The sequence below is a fragment of the Neovison vison genome, chromosome 5, assembly GCF_020171115.1.
Source record: "Neovison vison isolate M4711 chromosome 5, ASM_NN_V1, whole genome shotgun sequence".
Classification (NCBI taxonomy): Eukaryota; Metazoa; Chordata; class Mammalia; order Carnivora; family Mustelidae; genus Neogale; species Neogale vison.
This window is the reverse complement of record NC_058095.1, coordinates 13,618,219-13,634,507: the sequence shown is the minus strand read 5'-3', so window position 1 is coordinate 13,634,507 and position 16,289 is coordinate 13,618,219. Positions and strand designations below refer to the sequence as shown.

Here is a 16,289-nt window from a genome sequence, read left to right as displayed (position 1 = left end):
TCCCCAAGCCCAGGGTGAGGGAGGGCAGGCACGGCCGGCCTCTCTCTCTGAATCCCTGAGCCACCAACACCTTGATTTCAGATTTCTGGTGTCCGGGGCGGAGAGAGGACACATCTGTATGGTCTTAAGCCTCCCCTCCACACTCTCCAATCCACCCCCCACCCCATCCCGCCTTGGGAGCATTTGCTGGGGCAGCTGAGCAGGAACCTGGGCAGCCAGTGGGAGAAAACCAATTCTTAAAACAAAGAAAACCCCCAGGGGTGCAGGTCGCGAGCCTTTTGGAAACCAAAGACTAATGAAATCTTGTTCTCTTTTGTTCTGTTTTCCTTCAGAGACAAACCCTACAGCATAGTACAGGCCCAGAGAATTCCCTAACACGTTTAAATACATAGGATCATATCTTTAAATATGCCTGTATGATTTTACGTCCCCCCCAGCGCTATGCCTGGGGTGGGTTGTGTCTTTCTGGAGGCGACTAAGGTACTTCTTTCCTCTTTTAGTGCCTACAGCGGACTCTGGGCCTCCGAGGCCTAGCAGCGCTCCGGGCGGCCCTCTGATGACGACGCAGGCTCGGCTCCTGTTGGCGGCTGGTCCATGATGAATCACATCACAGAGCACTTCTGAGTTCCCAGCCGCAAGCACTAGGAACCGGGGACATCGCCCTACTAGAACCCCCAATTCCCCAACCCATCTCGCACAGGGAACTTCAATGAGAACCAGAGCCAGAAAAATACTGTGTATCTTGTACGTCTTCTCGGATTGTTTCTATTACTTCTGACAGTGTCCAGGACCTGCTTTTAAAAAGACAAATCTGTGCTTCCAAAAGCTGGCCGGACCTAACCCAAAGCTCTGGGCCGTTTATCAGGGTTAAATCAAATGGGGACTCGAAGCTCCCGGGAAGCAGGGTGAGTGTCAGACGAGGCCACGGCTCTCGGGCGGGCTGGGCCTCTGGAGCAGGGAGCGCGTTTATGACCCACAGAACAATCTTCGTGGCCCTAAGGCAGAACATCTCAGCCCTAGAAAATCACCTCAGTGGCGGGAACTGCTCGTTTACCTGGTGCTCCCATGGCTCAAAAGGAAGGGGCTGCTTCCTGAAAAGGGTTTTTATCGCTTTTCCCTTTGATTTATTCTTTCGGTCGCTGGAGCTGGACAGCAACCAGGGTTGACATCTGGAGTGGGAAGATCGCGTTGGGCTTGCTTGCGGGAACAGGCATGAGAGCATCTTCTCCTGGGCTCCCTCCTTTCTGCCCCCCAGCCCAGGGCCATGTTGGACAGTGGGAAGTGTAGGAAGACGTGGCTTCAGCTCACAGGCAAGTGGGCCCCTTGTGCTGTTAGTGGACTGAACCAGAATTGCAGCATCTCCCCCCCAAAGAAAGCTTGGCATCTCTTAGCTTAGACTAAGTGTGATGTCTCCCTATAGGCCTCAGGACCCATCCCCCACGGTCCACATTGGGGGACGGGTCCCACCTCCACTGCACCCCTCCGCAGATGTAGTAGGCTCCTCCTGCATAGAGCTCTGGGGGCCCAGGCCCCCTCCCTCAAGAAATCACTCCCTCTCTCACTTAAAAAGCCTCCCAGAAGAACCACATTCCTAGGCAACAAGCATTTTCTGGAAGGAGGATGAAAAAGAGTGGCAATTTTCCATTCATGTTGAGACTTTATTCCTGCTTGTCCACGGTCAGGACCCCCGTCTCCAGAATCTTCTGCATGGCTAATCCCCCAAGTCCTTGCAGGATATGCATCCCCACAATCAATTACCTTTTCCAAAGAGATGCCCTAAAAAACCCACACCATTCAGTCAAGATGGCTGATAACCATTTTATGTGACTCTTCTGGGGGTGTCCGGGAAGGGGACCCTCCCAGGCTAAGCCATCCACCAGGCCAGGAGCAGGAGGCTTCGGCAACCCATGAACAGACTTTCTCTCAGGCCCCACTCTGCCTAGAGCACACCATTATTCAAATCGTTTTTGTCTGAGGAAGTAAAATTTATTTTTCCCTGTGGCAACGATTTATCAGGGCTGCAAAGGAAAATGGAATTAAATGAGTCCCCACTGTTGCTGTCACTTTCATGATGTATATTGTCACACAGCCCACGGTTCTGAGGAGAAGTCTGTCACTCAAACTCACTACTAGGTGTCAGACAAGAGTCTCTCTTCCAGAATGGCGGCACAGTTTGAATCACGTCCTCTTGGTCCACTGCCCGGGACCAGACCTCCCGATGGCCTTCGTCACCGCTGCTCAGGCTTTACAGACACCGAGACAAAAGGCGGACAGAGCTCCGAAGGCTACAGAATTGGAAAACGTGCTGATGTGGAATGATACAGTTTCCCAAAAGCTTTTGTCAATACCCCCCGAGACAGATGTTTCAAAACGTCAGGTTTTTCACTTTGGAAACTTCAGTACGACAGAGAACACGTCAATGACACAGCCAGGTGACCACCTAGTCCCGGTCTCCGTAGGACTGTCCTACTTACAGCGCTGAAAAGTCCCTCCATGTTAAAAAAATTCCTCAGTCCTGGGCAAACCTGGATGCTGGTCATCCTAGAGCAAAGGTTCTCAACGGGGCGGAGGCTGAGTTCTGCCTCCAGGAGAGGACACGGGGCCAAGTCTGGAAATATTTTTGTTTGTCACACTATGAGGTCGTGGAAGGGGGGCAGGGACGCTGCTGGCATCCATTGGGTAGAGGCTGTTCAAGATCCTACAATGCTCAGGAAAGCCCCCCGCAGCAAAGAATTATCTGGTTCCAAATACTAACAGTGCCAAGATTGGGAAACCGGGCCCCGGACGTAGGTGGATATAGTCACGGCAACCTCCTCACATGTCCCCTAGGCCTCCCTCAATTACAACCGGCCTGGGTAAGGAGGCCCCATCAGGCAGAATCTGAACTGGTCTCAGGTTAAGAGTGTTTACGAACTCCCTAAAGAGCGTCCGGAACGGACACCTAAACCGTCCCTCCATGAGAAGCTTCTGGCACTTTACTATCCAGATTATCACCAGATTTGCCCTGATATCTAAACTCTCTCTGCAATTTATGCTCATTTGGGAATATTTTTTGGCCCTGGGAAGTACTGAACATCATTAGGCCAAATGTGGTCTAAATGGAGGCTAATTTCATTTTCTCAACAGGGATCAGAATTATGATAGTCTCCACTAGCATCTTGATCTTAGCTATTCTATCTGCCAACTCATGCAGGATATGCAGCACTATAATCAATTATCTTTTCGACTTAAAACATTCGCAGCAGAAAGACAGCCCCTCCGAGCTCCCCGTCACTGGGGCTTTTCTCCTCCGCGGGGTCCCTGAAAGCTGCCGCCGTCTGTGCTGTGATTTTGCTCAAATACTGTCAGCTCACTTAAAATGACTTTTAAAAAAGGACTAAGCTACCTCTTAGTAGACCTCATTTTCCACGGGTCCATGGGGGATATTCTGACCTTTGGTTTCACACCTGGCATTTGACGATTATTTGATGATAATCAATTGTATCTACCCAGTGACCTGTGAGGTTTTTACTTTTCTTCTCCAGTGGCTGTGATTTATTTGCTTACTATTCTTAATGGCTTTTCTGGCTGCTCTTCTAGTTCAACTCTTGATGTCATTCCTTACATGGCAGAATTTCCAGACTAGAGGCATCACCTGTGAGAAGCAGGACCCCTGGGTCTTCGCCTGCGGGGAGTTCCTTGAACTTGGACCCCACCCTACTCCCCCTACTTAGAAGAGCCGTCTGCATTTGGCTTCCAGGAAAGGAGGGCCTCCTCTGGGTTGGTTCTTGGAAGGCTCTGCTTGGACAGCATGATGGTAACACGGCTCACATGCTGGGAAGCACCCAGGGAGGGGGCAGGCCGCATGTGTCAACAGCGTTGGTCAGGAGTAAGGTGGGACCAAGGTGGCTCATGCCGGACTGGATGCTCTGGGCTCTGTAAGATCCAGCCGAGAGGTGTACATTCTGTCCCTGGGAGTTCCCATGGGAGAAGGTGAATGAGGGAGCAGAAAGGAGGGATCCTGGCAGCAGGAGAACTTCTGGCATGTTCTTAAGAATTGAGAGGGGAACAGAACAGAATAGCACGGACTGAAAAATACGCTGGGAAGAAGTCCCTTACATGCTCTACTCCTCTAATACATAAAATACTGTAAATTAATCCATTTCATGTATTTAATATTATATTCAATATTTACATATTAAATACATATTCACACGGAATATGTAAGACTAAATATTCCCCCCCCCCTTTTTTTTAAGAGAGAGAGAGCACACATGAGGGGGGACAGGGGAGAAAGGGAGGGAGGGGTAGAGGAAAAAGGGAGGAAGAGGACTAAGGAGACCGCAAACTCCCCGCCAAGCAAGGAGCCAGACACGGGACCGGATCTCACAACCCTGAGATCATGACCTGAGCGGAAATCAAGAGTTGTACACTTAACCAACTGAGCCACCCAGGCGCCCCTGGAAGACTAGATATTCTAACCTATTTGATATTCGTATACATTACGGCTATTGTGCATGGTCCCTCCCCCCTAGAAGGTAAGCTCCCCCAGGATGGGGATCTCTGTCCTGCTCACTGCTGCATGCCCGGCACCTACAACGGTGCCTGGCACACAGCAGGCAACAATTGGTATTTCCCGAACGAACAAAAGCCGGCTCTGGATATTCAGTAGTGACCGTAAGATCCTTTCAAAAGACCCAGGGAATAAGCTCTCGAGGTCAGAATCTTTGACAATTTCTCTGCGACCTGTGGCCTGGGCAGTGGGCTCTCCTGATGCCACACAGGAGCTGGGCACTGGTCACTGAGCTCTTTACTCTGGGCAAGATCTGAGAAATGAGATTAACTTGCTTGGCAGATCTGGGAGAAGAGAAAGAGGAAATGTGAAAGAAGGACCCAAATGCAGGCACAGAGCTGGACCGATGAGCTGGGAGGTAGAGCAAACAGCCGGTGGCTTGGCTTGTCCAGCCAAACCCCCATGCAGAGCTTAGAGAACCTGGACTCCCTCCTGCCCAGGGACCCAGAGGCCAGGAGAGGTGGTCCTGGAAGGCAGGAGCCATGTGACAGGAGAAATGTTGTCTTTTTCACGGAAATCGATTCCGGCATTAGGCGGAATCACCGTTAGAAGTTGGCAACCCTCCCTGAGTGGCAGCTGCCAGCAGAGCCTAATTAATCCAGCAGCCGTGGTGGGGAAGAACATGACACTTCATGACTGAAAAACAAGCCTAAAAATAGGCTCCATCTTTTCTCCAATGCCCCTCCACCCTCACCCCTGCTTCCCTCCCCCCGCACGAGCTTCCTGGGAAGGCATCGGGAGAAATGCTGAGGATGAAGAGAAAACGCCAAGGGACAGAAGCAGACCATCCTCCCGCGATTCTGGGCGATGGATTTTATTTAGAATCGCCATCCCAGAGATGGATCGGTACCTTGCCTCCTTTCCCTGGATGCCAGTTGGAATTGGGATTTTTGAAGCCAAGAAATACCAGTTATTTGGTTAACTGAGCTGGATCGAGGGCCCAAGGACAATGACCAAATGCACGAACGTCTTAGAACTGATGGGATGTTCCAAGCGTATCAGGCAGCCGCCAAGATGTCCTGCGCATCCAGCTGCGTCTCAGATGCCGAAGGAAGGCCCCGAGCACGGAGCATCCCCACGGTCCCTGGGACGTGAGGGGGAGGCAACAAAAGGATGAGTGGTGTTTTAGAAAGGCATGATGCCCACTTCAAAAATGGGCAAAGATCCCAGTAGACATGTCTCCAAAGACGACACAGGAACGGCCAATGCACGCAAGAGTGCTCCACGCTCATTAGTCAAGAGGGAAATGCCAACCGAAAACGAGATGCCACTTCACATCCACGAGGATGGCTAGAATCAAAAAGACAGACAATAGCAAGGGTCAGGGAGCATGTGGAGAGACTGGAATCTTCACCCACTGCTGGAGGGAATGCAAAATGCAGCCGCTTTGGAAAATAGTCTGGAAGTCCCTCTCCCCGCTCATGGGAAGCTGGAGCCTGGACCGGAGCCATCAGTGGAATGCTTTATGGTTGGGATTTTGGAATAAGTGGTAAAAAGGAAAAAAAGGGACAATCTGGACCGATCCACGGCAGCTGTGGTGATGGCGGAGGGATGAAGCGGTCTGTTTGTTGCCCTTGGCCCATCGGAGCTGCCCTGATGGCTGCCCCTTCTCCAGCCTGCACATCATTCTGTGGGCCACTCACACCCTTCCAAGAAATGTCCTTTCTGCTCAAGTCAGACTCAGAGAGAAGGCTCTGCCTACACAGGCTTTGAGTAACTCCAGTCTCTAACAGATGCTTTGGGTAGTAGAGTGATAAACCAATCTCTAAATGTGATTTGGCTTCCCAAATAGATTGATGTGAGGAAGAAATTCCGCTCACTTTTTGCCAGCTCATGAATTCAGGTTCACAGGACAGTGACATTTCTTGGCGTAAATTAGTACATGGGCACTAGGAGAACTTAGCTAATGACAGTTCAACTTTCAGAACCTATCTCCTGGCGGCCAGTGAAGGGGTAGACAAGATGCCACGCACAGGGGCAGAAGGATTCCCTGGAGCTGAAGACATTTGAGAATCAACAGTTACAGGAAGATGATTCTACTGAACTCTGCTTATCTGCATAAAAGCAGAGCTTCCTGAAAGAATTCAACAGTCATAAATGCCCTCCCTAGGAGTTTCACAACCAAAGAAGACTGACTCCTCTCACTGGAGATGGGAAGGAAGCACCAAGAAATTGCTAAACAGACACTGTCTCCTCTCCATGCTCCTAAAGCTCTTGTTTATTTTTCATAAAAGCCATTTGTTTTTCCAGAAGTGCCCTTTCTCCCCTGCCCCTATTAGAATGGTATATAAGCCCTAAATTCTATTTTCCTACTTGAGTCTCAATATAAGCCCTAAATTCTATTTGCCTACTTCAGTCTCATATTTCTGGGTGCTCCCATGTACATTGATGAATCAAACTTGGTCTTTTCGCCCGTTCATCTGTGGGCTTCAGTTTAATTTGCAGGCCCCACTGACAGAACCTAAGTGGGCTGAGGGAAGGCTTTTCTTCCCTGACACCACACATGAGATGGACAGATGGATTCACAAATGCTAGAACCAGTCAGCCCAGACCCTACTCTGATCAGAAGACAAGGACCATGTCTTATTTATTAAGGGAGTCTCTCTAATACCAGAACAATTTGTTATACACTGTAAGGTTCAATAAATACCCATTTCATGCATTTCAATTACGAAGCGGCCTTGCCAACACGGGAGTCCCAAGCCCTGTGCACGCAGCACATGACTGATGCAAAGTGGCTCCAATTTATGAGTTATCAAAGGAATGGATTTGGTTTTCTTTTATGATTATGGAAATCTGCCTTATTATTTTATAGTATGTCACATAAACATTTTTTCCCTTTTCTCGTACGAAGCCATAATCTCCTTGGTTCTAAGATATGTGCCATACTCTTCCAAATATTCCAAGAGCCTTTTAAATTGGAAAGTGATGGCTCAGACTTGTGCAAAGGGAACAGAAGGTACCTTTCTCCTGGGCCTCATTGGGCATTCATTACTGTATGCTGGAGGTAAGTCGTGATAATGTCCTCAACTTCCTTTAAGCATAGACAATTAGGGTTGAAAAGGAACTAAAAGGATGTTTAACCACCTATTTGCTGTTTGGATCTGCTCAAGGACAGACAGTAAGTGGGCGTCTCCACTCATGTCATTGACTGTAAGGCACCCACTGTGTTCGCACATGACTCACATACATTTCTTCCTTCAGCTGAGCCTAGCTCTTTCTCCCAGCATTCTCATCCCTGGGTCTTGGTCCAAAAGCTCCTTTTGGGGTCTCAGAATATGCAGATCTAATTTTTTTCCCACTTGCCCACACCATTACATACCCTGGGTCCAGCTTTCCTAGGTTAAATGTCATTGGTTTCTTCAGTCATTCTTCCTATCACTTGGTGGCTTTCAAATCTTAAAATTTGTATTAACAATTTTGGAGGGGTGCCTGGGTGGCTCAGCTGTTAAGTGTCCACCTTCAGCTCAGGTCATGATCCCAGGGTCCTGGGATCGAGCCCTGAATCAGGCTCCCTCTCTACAGGGGAGCATGCTTCTCCCTCTCCCACTCCCCTGCTTATGTTCCCTCTCTTGCTGTTTCTCTCTGTCAAATAAATAAATAAAGTTAAATTTAAAAAAATTTTTGGAAAAATTGAGTAAGTAGAAGGGACTTGCCCTTCCAGATTATCAAGGCTTTTTATAAAGCTATAATACTTGGGAATTTTAGGATTATATCCTCAAATTCTATCTTTTAAAATTTTTTGTTCTTATTTTTTTCTTTTAAGATTGTATTTATTTATTTGACAGAGAGCTCACAAGTAGGCGAGAGGCAGGCGGGTGCGGGGGGGGAGGGGGCAGGTAGCAGGCTCCCTGCCAAGCCCTGAGATCTTGACCTAAGCTGAAGGCAGAGGCTTAAACCCACTGAGCAACCCAGGCGCCCTTTTATTTCGTTTTTAAAAGAGAGAGTGCATGAGAGACTATGGACTCTGAAAAACAGTCTGAGGGGTTTGAAGTGGCGGGGGGGTGGGAGGTTGGGGTACCAGGTGGTGGGTATTATAGAGGGCACGGCTTGCATGGAGCACTGGGTGTGGTGAAAAAATAATGAATACTGTTTTTCTGAAAATAAATAAATTGGAAAAAAAATGAAAAGGAAACACACACACACAAAAAAAAAAGAGAGACAGAGTGCATGAACACATGTACAGGTGAATTATTGTCCATTATTTAAATTCTACAAATAGGGGCACCTGGGTGGCTCAGTGAGTTAAGCATCTGCCTTCAGTTCAAGTCATGATCTCAGGGTCCCGGGATGGAGCCCCACGTCTGGCTTCTTGCTAAGCAGAGAGCCTGCTTCTCCCTCTGGCCCTCCCCCTGCTTGTGCTCTTTCACTCTCTCTCTCTCTCTCTCAAATAAATAAAATCTTTAAATAAACAAATAAGCAAAATTCTATGAATATACCCCCACTTACCCATTATTAGTATTTTTAAAACATCTTATGCTCATTCATAGTTGCCCATGTTTGTCAGTTTTTAAAAAAAGATTTTATTAAACAATAATAATAAAAAAATAAAAATAAAAACAGATTTTATTTATTTATTTGAGAAAGAAAGAGAGCAGGGGCGGAGGGGAGGGGAGGGGCAGCGGGAGAGGGAGAAGCAGGCTCCCCGCTGACAAGGCTCTATCCCAACCAAGTTCAAGATGCTTAAGGCACAGAGTCACCCACATGCCCCTCCCACTTCCTTGTTTCTTGTTACCTCTTGTGCCTTCCCTCCTTCTTGGTATCAGTTTCCTTTTACTTCAAGTGAGTTCTGTCAACACGTGCCTCTGAGTGGCATCCTCTCTCGGTACTCCATTGTCAAGAAGGATTTTGGTGCACGCCTCTCATCTCCCCACGCCCCACTTTCATAGGGGCCCAAAGCCACACTTCCTGTCCCTCTGAGGCCATGATATCCCCCTACATGTCAGCTCTGACATATCCCAGCTTCCTGAGCCTGAGCTCATCTGCTTTCCATTCTGGTTTGTGTTTCCTCTTTACTTCTTGTACCTAAGGATTTCCCTTTGTTTGGAGCTCAACTTTATATTGTTGTATTTCATCCTGTGTTTGTCATAGGAGGTGGGGGGGGAGGGTCCACATTAATCTTTTTAGTTTCTATTACTGGAAGTCCAGATAGTCTATTTATAACAAATTTCCCTCTTACCAATGTTTATTATTCTCCTTTAAAATAAACATCATATATTTTGATAGAGAAAACAGACATGACAGAGACAGCTGGACACTTCTTGCTCTGTTTCAGGATAAAAATAAAAGATACAAAATTTTCTTAAAAAAAAAATTTTTTTTTTTTTTTTTTTTTAATCTGGTACATACGGAACATTCCCTCAGCAACAATTTGGGAAAAGGCAATCATCCGCCAAAAAAATGGAATTTCCGGGGCACCTGGGTGGCTCAGTGGGTTAAGCCACTGCCTTCGGCTCAGGTCATGATCTCAGGGTCCTGGGATCGAGTCCCGCATCGGGCTCTCTGCTCAGCGGGGAGCCTGCTTCCCTCTCTCTCTCTCTCTCTGTCTGCCTCTCCATCTACTTGTGATTTCTCTCTGTCAAATAAATAAATAAAATCTTTAAAAAATAAAATGGAATTTCCTGTAGGTCTCTGTTTTCTCACATCACCCTCACTACTGTTTGCTCTAAGGAGGTGATTCCGGCTCAGTATTTGATTTTCACCCTCCACGCTAAGGATGCCAAAGCAGCACCTTGAGAAACGGGTCTCTCTGCAAGGGAAGTCATCCTCCGGCCAATCCCAGGGCTCAGCTACTCTGGCAAATCAGCAGCTGGCTGGAGGCTGAACTGGTTCCAAATCCTAGGAATTCACTGCTCCTAATAGATGAACAAGATCAATCTCATTTGCATTTCATCGTGACTCAGGAATTCCCTGATATTGCATCCCTGGGTAGATTAAAACGAGTTGGTGTAATTAGCCCAAGGCTTTCACCGTCAGGATATCTGCCTGAGAGATTTCCATACACCCAGTGACAAGACCCAAATGCTCCCATCAAGAAGGAATAGTCCAGGGGCGCCTGGGTGGCTCAGTGGGTTGAGCCTCTGCCTTCAGCTCAGGTCATGATCTCAGGGTCCTGGGATTGAGCCCTGCATCGGGCTCTCTGCTCCGCAGGCAGCCTGCTTCCCCTCCCCCTCTCTCTGTGTGCTGCTCTGCCTACTTGTGATCGCTCTCTCTCTCTTTCTGTGTCAAATAAAAAAAATCTTAAAGAAAAAAAAAGAAGGAATAGTCCAGTTGAGCCTGCCGGCTGGTGACAGCCCCATGGCCACGGCAGAATCCCAGTACAGCTCCTCTCAGAAATGTCCCATGGTCGAGGCACAGAGAATGGATAAACAGCCACGAGTATCAGTGAGTAAACGGACACACTGCCCAGTTATTATGTCGGAAATGTGTTCTAAAAAGATCACGTATGGGCCAAGAGGAGAAGCCATAGGTGAGGGTAAAAAGTATTCACAGAGATGACGGCAGAGACGGAACACACTAGCTCACTGGGGCAGACAGTTCATTTCAATAGAATGTATTTCATGTGACTGCACCACTGTCCTGACCTAGGACAGAGGAACCGAAGAAGATGGGCTGGAAGCGGGTAGAGGGTGGGGAGAAGGTCAGACACGCTCCAGTATCCAACTCTGCGATTAATGATAAGAAAACAGCAAGAGAGTAAAGGATAGACTTTGCAAAGCCAATGGCGGTCCTGACGAGGGCTGGGTTTATGTCCCTGGGTTCCTTACCCTTCCAAAGGAGCAATGACAAGCTCTACTTTGGGAAGGCTGGGTCCCCTTGAGCACTGCCTATCACTTTGGTCCCGGGTGGCCCCGCATTGTGACGGTTCCCAACACACTGTGAACACCCGAGGGCGCGTTCGGCGGTCAGGGGAACGGCTACCAAGTTAAGACCCCGATGGCACACCGCCATCCTTGTCGCTTTTCTACAACCAACAGGCGAAGCCATCCCTTTCCCACTGTGAACACTGAACCAGAGGGAGAAGACAAAGGGCTGTATTCCTTAAGACCAGATTTCATCTTCACATGTCACCCAAGGGGTAGGAAAAGTAAGAGGAAAGGTCCGCCTACTGCAAACACAATTGAAGACGATATTGCAGAAGACGGGAGTTCTGGTTTTAGAAGCAGCTAGACTTGTGGATGGAGAGGGGCAGCTGTACTGACTTCCAAGTCACCTTTTTGTCCCAGACACGGCCTCCACCGCAGCCGCAGGGGTGGGCCGGGAGGCTCCCGTGAGGTCGGACAGCCCAGAGGCGGATGGCCAGCTGCCGAGACTCACCTGTTGAGATACACCCGCTTCTCGGTGAACTGCCCGTTGCCATGGTGAGGATCCTCAAAGGGTTCATTCTGGACGACCTCCACCCCTTCTCCGCGGTCGCTCTGTTCATGGCTGTGCTTGCTGATCATGTACAGCTGTCCGATTTTGTACTACAAAACACACAGGGACAGAGAGGTCAGTCAGCCCCACGGCCTCCTTCGGAAACAGCACCCCCCCCCCGCCCTCGTCAATGGTTTGGCAAGCAACGACAGTCGGCACTTTCTGCCAGTGAAAGAAGACAGACACATGGGCCTGGTGTTATTTTCCCTTCGGAGCGAGGAGGAGAATCAGTTGTGAGTCGAGTGGAGATACGGCGTGTTCCTGTGAACAGTTTCCACCTCCTGGGTGATGCCTGCCGGGGTGGCTGACGGACTCAGGGCTGGCGGCCCCCCAACCCACAGGCAGCAGCAGACAGAATGCAGCCCTGGAGCCCCCCCATTCCACTCTGGCCCTACGGGGTTAAATGGTGCAAACATCCTATTTTGCGTGGCAACAAACAGGCCAGGATATGTTATTTCTACCCCTTCTCTGCCCCATTAACTACACGGGTGGACACATGGACACTCTTCCAGCACCCCTCTCCGACTCTCCAAGTGTCCTCAAGTTCTCTGTCCCCTAGAACAGCCGTTCTCAAGGGTGGGCTGGACGTGAGAATCCCCTGGAAGCTTTAACAGACTCCAGCTGGCCAGGGCCCACCATGAATGGAAGCTGTATTCACAGACTGATCCACCATGACAGAAGTCTAAGGCATCTTTAACTCCTTTTTGTCCAATTCCGCCCACAGTGTAGAGCCTTCCAGCTCGAGGTCCCAGAAGCCACATGTACTTACAGGAAAATGGTAACAGGGAACAACAGAGACCGTGCACATTCTCTGCCTTGTCTGCGTTTTTAAGCTGTTCTACTCCCCCCTCCTGCCTCTCTGAAAACCCCAGGGCCCACAGGCGTGCCTTCCCCCAGTGAACTCGCAAGGCGGCAAAACTAATTGGAGAAAAGAGAGAAGCACAAGAGAGGACGGAAGGAGTAAAATGACTTTTGCAAGAGGGATGTCTGCTCAGAGTCAGGAGGCACGACGACGCCCCCCCCCCCAGCTGTGGTCCTTCCCGAAGGTTCGGTGTGAAGGAACGCGCACACACTGCATCACGTCGTCAAGGCTCCTGGGAAGGGGATAAGCGGCCTGAATCTGCAACAAAATAATGGTGGGCTGTTCTGGGTTGATCCCAGAGAGCCCAGGCCGGCTGGGATGTAGGTCTCCTGTCTGTGCATCAGAGACAGAAATCGATTTTATGTTATTTTATTTTATTTTTGAGAAAGAGAAAGAAGGTGAGAAAGAGATCTTTAAGGTAAGGGGGCAGTGAAGTGGGACAAATCGACAGCGCAGAGAGCCCTAAGCCTGAGAGGACACACACCTCCAAAGGGCCCTGTTTCACTGGGAGGCAGGTGCACGGAGGGGACTGTAAAGAAAATCTGAGGGCCGGGGCACCTGGGTGGCTCAGTAGGTTAAACCCTCTGCCTTCAGCTCAGGTCATGATCCCAGGGTCCTGGGATCGAGCCCCACATTGGGCTCTCTGCTCAGCGGGGAGTGTGCTTCCCTCCTCTCTCTGCCTGCCTCTCTGTCTACTTGTGATCTCTCTCTGTCAAAGAAATAAATTTGAAAAAAAAAAAAAAGAGAAGAGAAGAAAATCTGAGGGCCTCCGGTCTGGGGGCAGCCCTAGAGCCCAGGCCCAGTAACCATGACATAACCAACATAACCAAGAGCAGCAGGCTGGGTCTTCTCCCTGGGCAGTGCCGCCTGTCCCACACCCGTTTCCAGAAATGATCTGCACTTTAAAATGCCTCTAATGTGAGTGTGTACATGCATGCGTGTGTGTGTACTTGCTGCGCACACTCTGGGGAAGAAGCGGGAGTGCTGAGGATAAGAGCAAGAAAGGGAGAGAAATCAAAGATAAAAATCTATCTTTGAATTTATTTTCAATCAGAAGCTTGACCTGCTTCCCCTTGAGTAAGTCTGGCTCCTACGTCTGCCTATAAAAACTAACTAGGACTCCTTTCAGGAAGGAAGACGGCAGGCCATGCGGGTGGCTTGGGTGGTTAAGTGACTGATGCTTGGTTTTGGCTCAGGTGATGATCCTGGGGTCCTGAAATCGAGCCCCACATTGGGATCTGCACCAAGCATGGAGCCTGCTTGAGATTCTCCCTCGTCCTCTGCCCCTCCCTCACTCATACTCTCTCCTCAAAAAAATAATAATAATAATAAAGAAGGAGGACAGTAAAAAAAGTTTACAGATTGGGGATTCTTGAGATACACCTGTGACGTCACACTCCCCCTTACGCAGACAGGCACACGAGCCTCTCACCGGAAGGGTGCCCCAGCTGCCCAGGGGCTGGCGACCGCACTGACAGCTGCTTTGTACTTGGTGTTCAAAAAACAAGGGTTTGCCTACCATGGAATATTATTTAGCCATCAAAAGGAATGAAGTACCCATACTGATACAGCTTAATGGGTATAATGGCTTGAACTCTGTTTCCCCAGAATCCTATGTCGAAATCCCAGGACCTCAAAGGGTGACCTTGTTTGGAGACAGAGTCTTTACAAAGGTCATCAAGTTAAAATGAAGTCATTAGGGAGGGCACTAATCAACAGGACTGGTGTCCTTTTTTTAAAGATTTTACTTATTTATTTGACAGACAGAGATCATAAGTAGGCAGAGAAGCAGGGAAAGGGGGGTGGGGGAAGCAGGCTCCCTGTTGAGCAGATAGCCCGATGTGGGGCTCCATCCCAGGGCCCTGAGATCATGACTTGAGCTGAAGGTAGAGGCTTAACCCACTGAGCCATCCAGGTGCCCCAGGACTGGTGTCCTTACCCACAGGGCAAGTTGGACACAGAGACAGAGGGAAGGAAGACAGCACGATGTGACGCAGGGAGAAGACATCATCTCTAAGCCAAGGACTGATGGACTAGCTCTGTCCCTTGCGCCTTCAGAAGGAACCAACCCTGCCTTCTTGGCATCCTGATCCCAGCCTTCCAGCATCCACAACCACGAAGCTATCAAATTCGGGTGGTTCAATCACTTAGCCTGTGGTGTGCTGTGATGGTGGCCTTAGCAAACCAATACAATGGGCACAGGGTTTCCTCTGGAAGGGATCAAAGTGTTCTGGTTCTGGACAGAGCGGTAGTTGTACAACACTGGGAACGTACCAGGTGCCACCGACCTGACCTCAACATGATGAATTTTATGGGATGTGATTTTTCAGCTCAATTTTTGATTCCACTTCTGACGCAGTTCCGCCTAAAACCAAAACCCATCAAGGGCTTTGGGGGCGGGGGGCAGGGGCTGGCAGAAGGGAGAGGCCTACCCCCGCCGCACCGTCTTTCGGAGCCGCAGCCCACTCACGTATGAGAGACGTATGGCATCAAGGACAACACACGACCCAGAAGGGCCATTAGCCAGACGCGAGTCAGCGCTGGCTCAGGTGCTTCCTGCTCTGTGGAGAAGGGATGGGGCCGAGGCGGCGGGCAGCTGATTCACCAGCGGCCAGGGAAGGGCCCGGCCGCTCAGCCTCATTGATCATTCCAGCGGCTCCCGCATGAGCCAGTGCCGGGCAGACGCCAGCCTTAGCTCACTGAGATCACGTCAGTCTGGGGGCGACTGACAGACACTGGATGCGGTAACGCAGGTGACATGAGTGGGGGTGGCAGGACACTCAAGGCCAGACACGGTGACGGTCAAGGGCTCGGCAGCCGTCACTTCTTTCCCTCCCCAGCCCATCAGGCCTGCTCTGCCGGGAGCGGGGCCATCCAGAGGCAGAGGTTTGGGTCTTGCTTTTAAACCACAAATTAACTCACAGCAGACACATGCAGTAAGCAGTTTCTCGGTGACAGGGTAGAGGGCAGGACAGAGATCGTTCTTGAACCATCTATCTCCAAATCACCAGGGAGACTCCTCCAAATGTTGGATCCCGGGCCAACCCGGCATTTTCACATGCAGACTCTTGGGAGGGAGCGGGACATTGGGGGTCTCACGCGCTAGATGCCGAAAAGCCACCGGGGCCAAGGCGGCAAAGACAGTCATCAGCAACTACTAAGCCAAAATGTTCCATCTTTAGGGCGCCTGCCTTTTCTTTCCTCTTGAATTCTCAGGTTTTTTTTTTTTGCAAAGCTCTATCTCTCGTTTCGTGAAAATACCACATTCCTCATCACTGTCTCCAAGCAAACTCATACGGCAAAGGAAGGCTGCGGAATCCAAAGGTTCCGCAGGGCTCTTTAGACTTTGAAGCCAGAGCGGCGCTTGGGGGGGCTCCAGTCGGTTTAGCATCTGCCTTTGGCACAGGTCACGGTCCCAGGGTCCTGGGATCGAGTCCCGTGTCAGGCTCCCTGCTCAGC

At 49.8% G+C, this 16,289-nt stretch overlaps 1 protein-coding gene across 3 annotated transcripts in view; it reads right to left on the bottom strand.

Annotated features, from left to right (window-relative positions):
• Positions 1-16,289, bottom strand: part of PITPNC1 (phosphatidylinositol transfer protein cytoplasmic 1) — a 265,782-nt gene that overhangs the window by 112,581 nt on the left and 136,912 nt on the right. For all 3 annotated transcript variants that reach the window (XM_044247596.1, XM_044247595.1, XM_044247597.1), the window contains one exon: positions 11,870-12,018. In XM_044247596.1, the coding sequence (XP_044103531.1) occupies positions 11,870-11,997 (128 nt within the window). In that variant the 5' untranslated portion in view covers positions 11,998-12,018. The remainder of the gene's footprint in view (positions 1-11,869; positions 12,019-16,289) is intronic.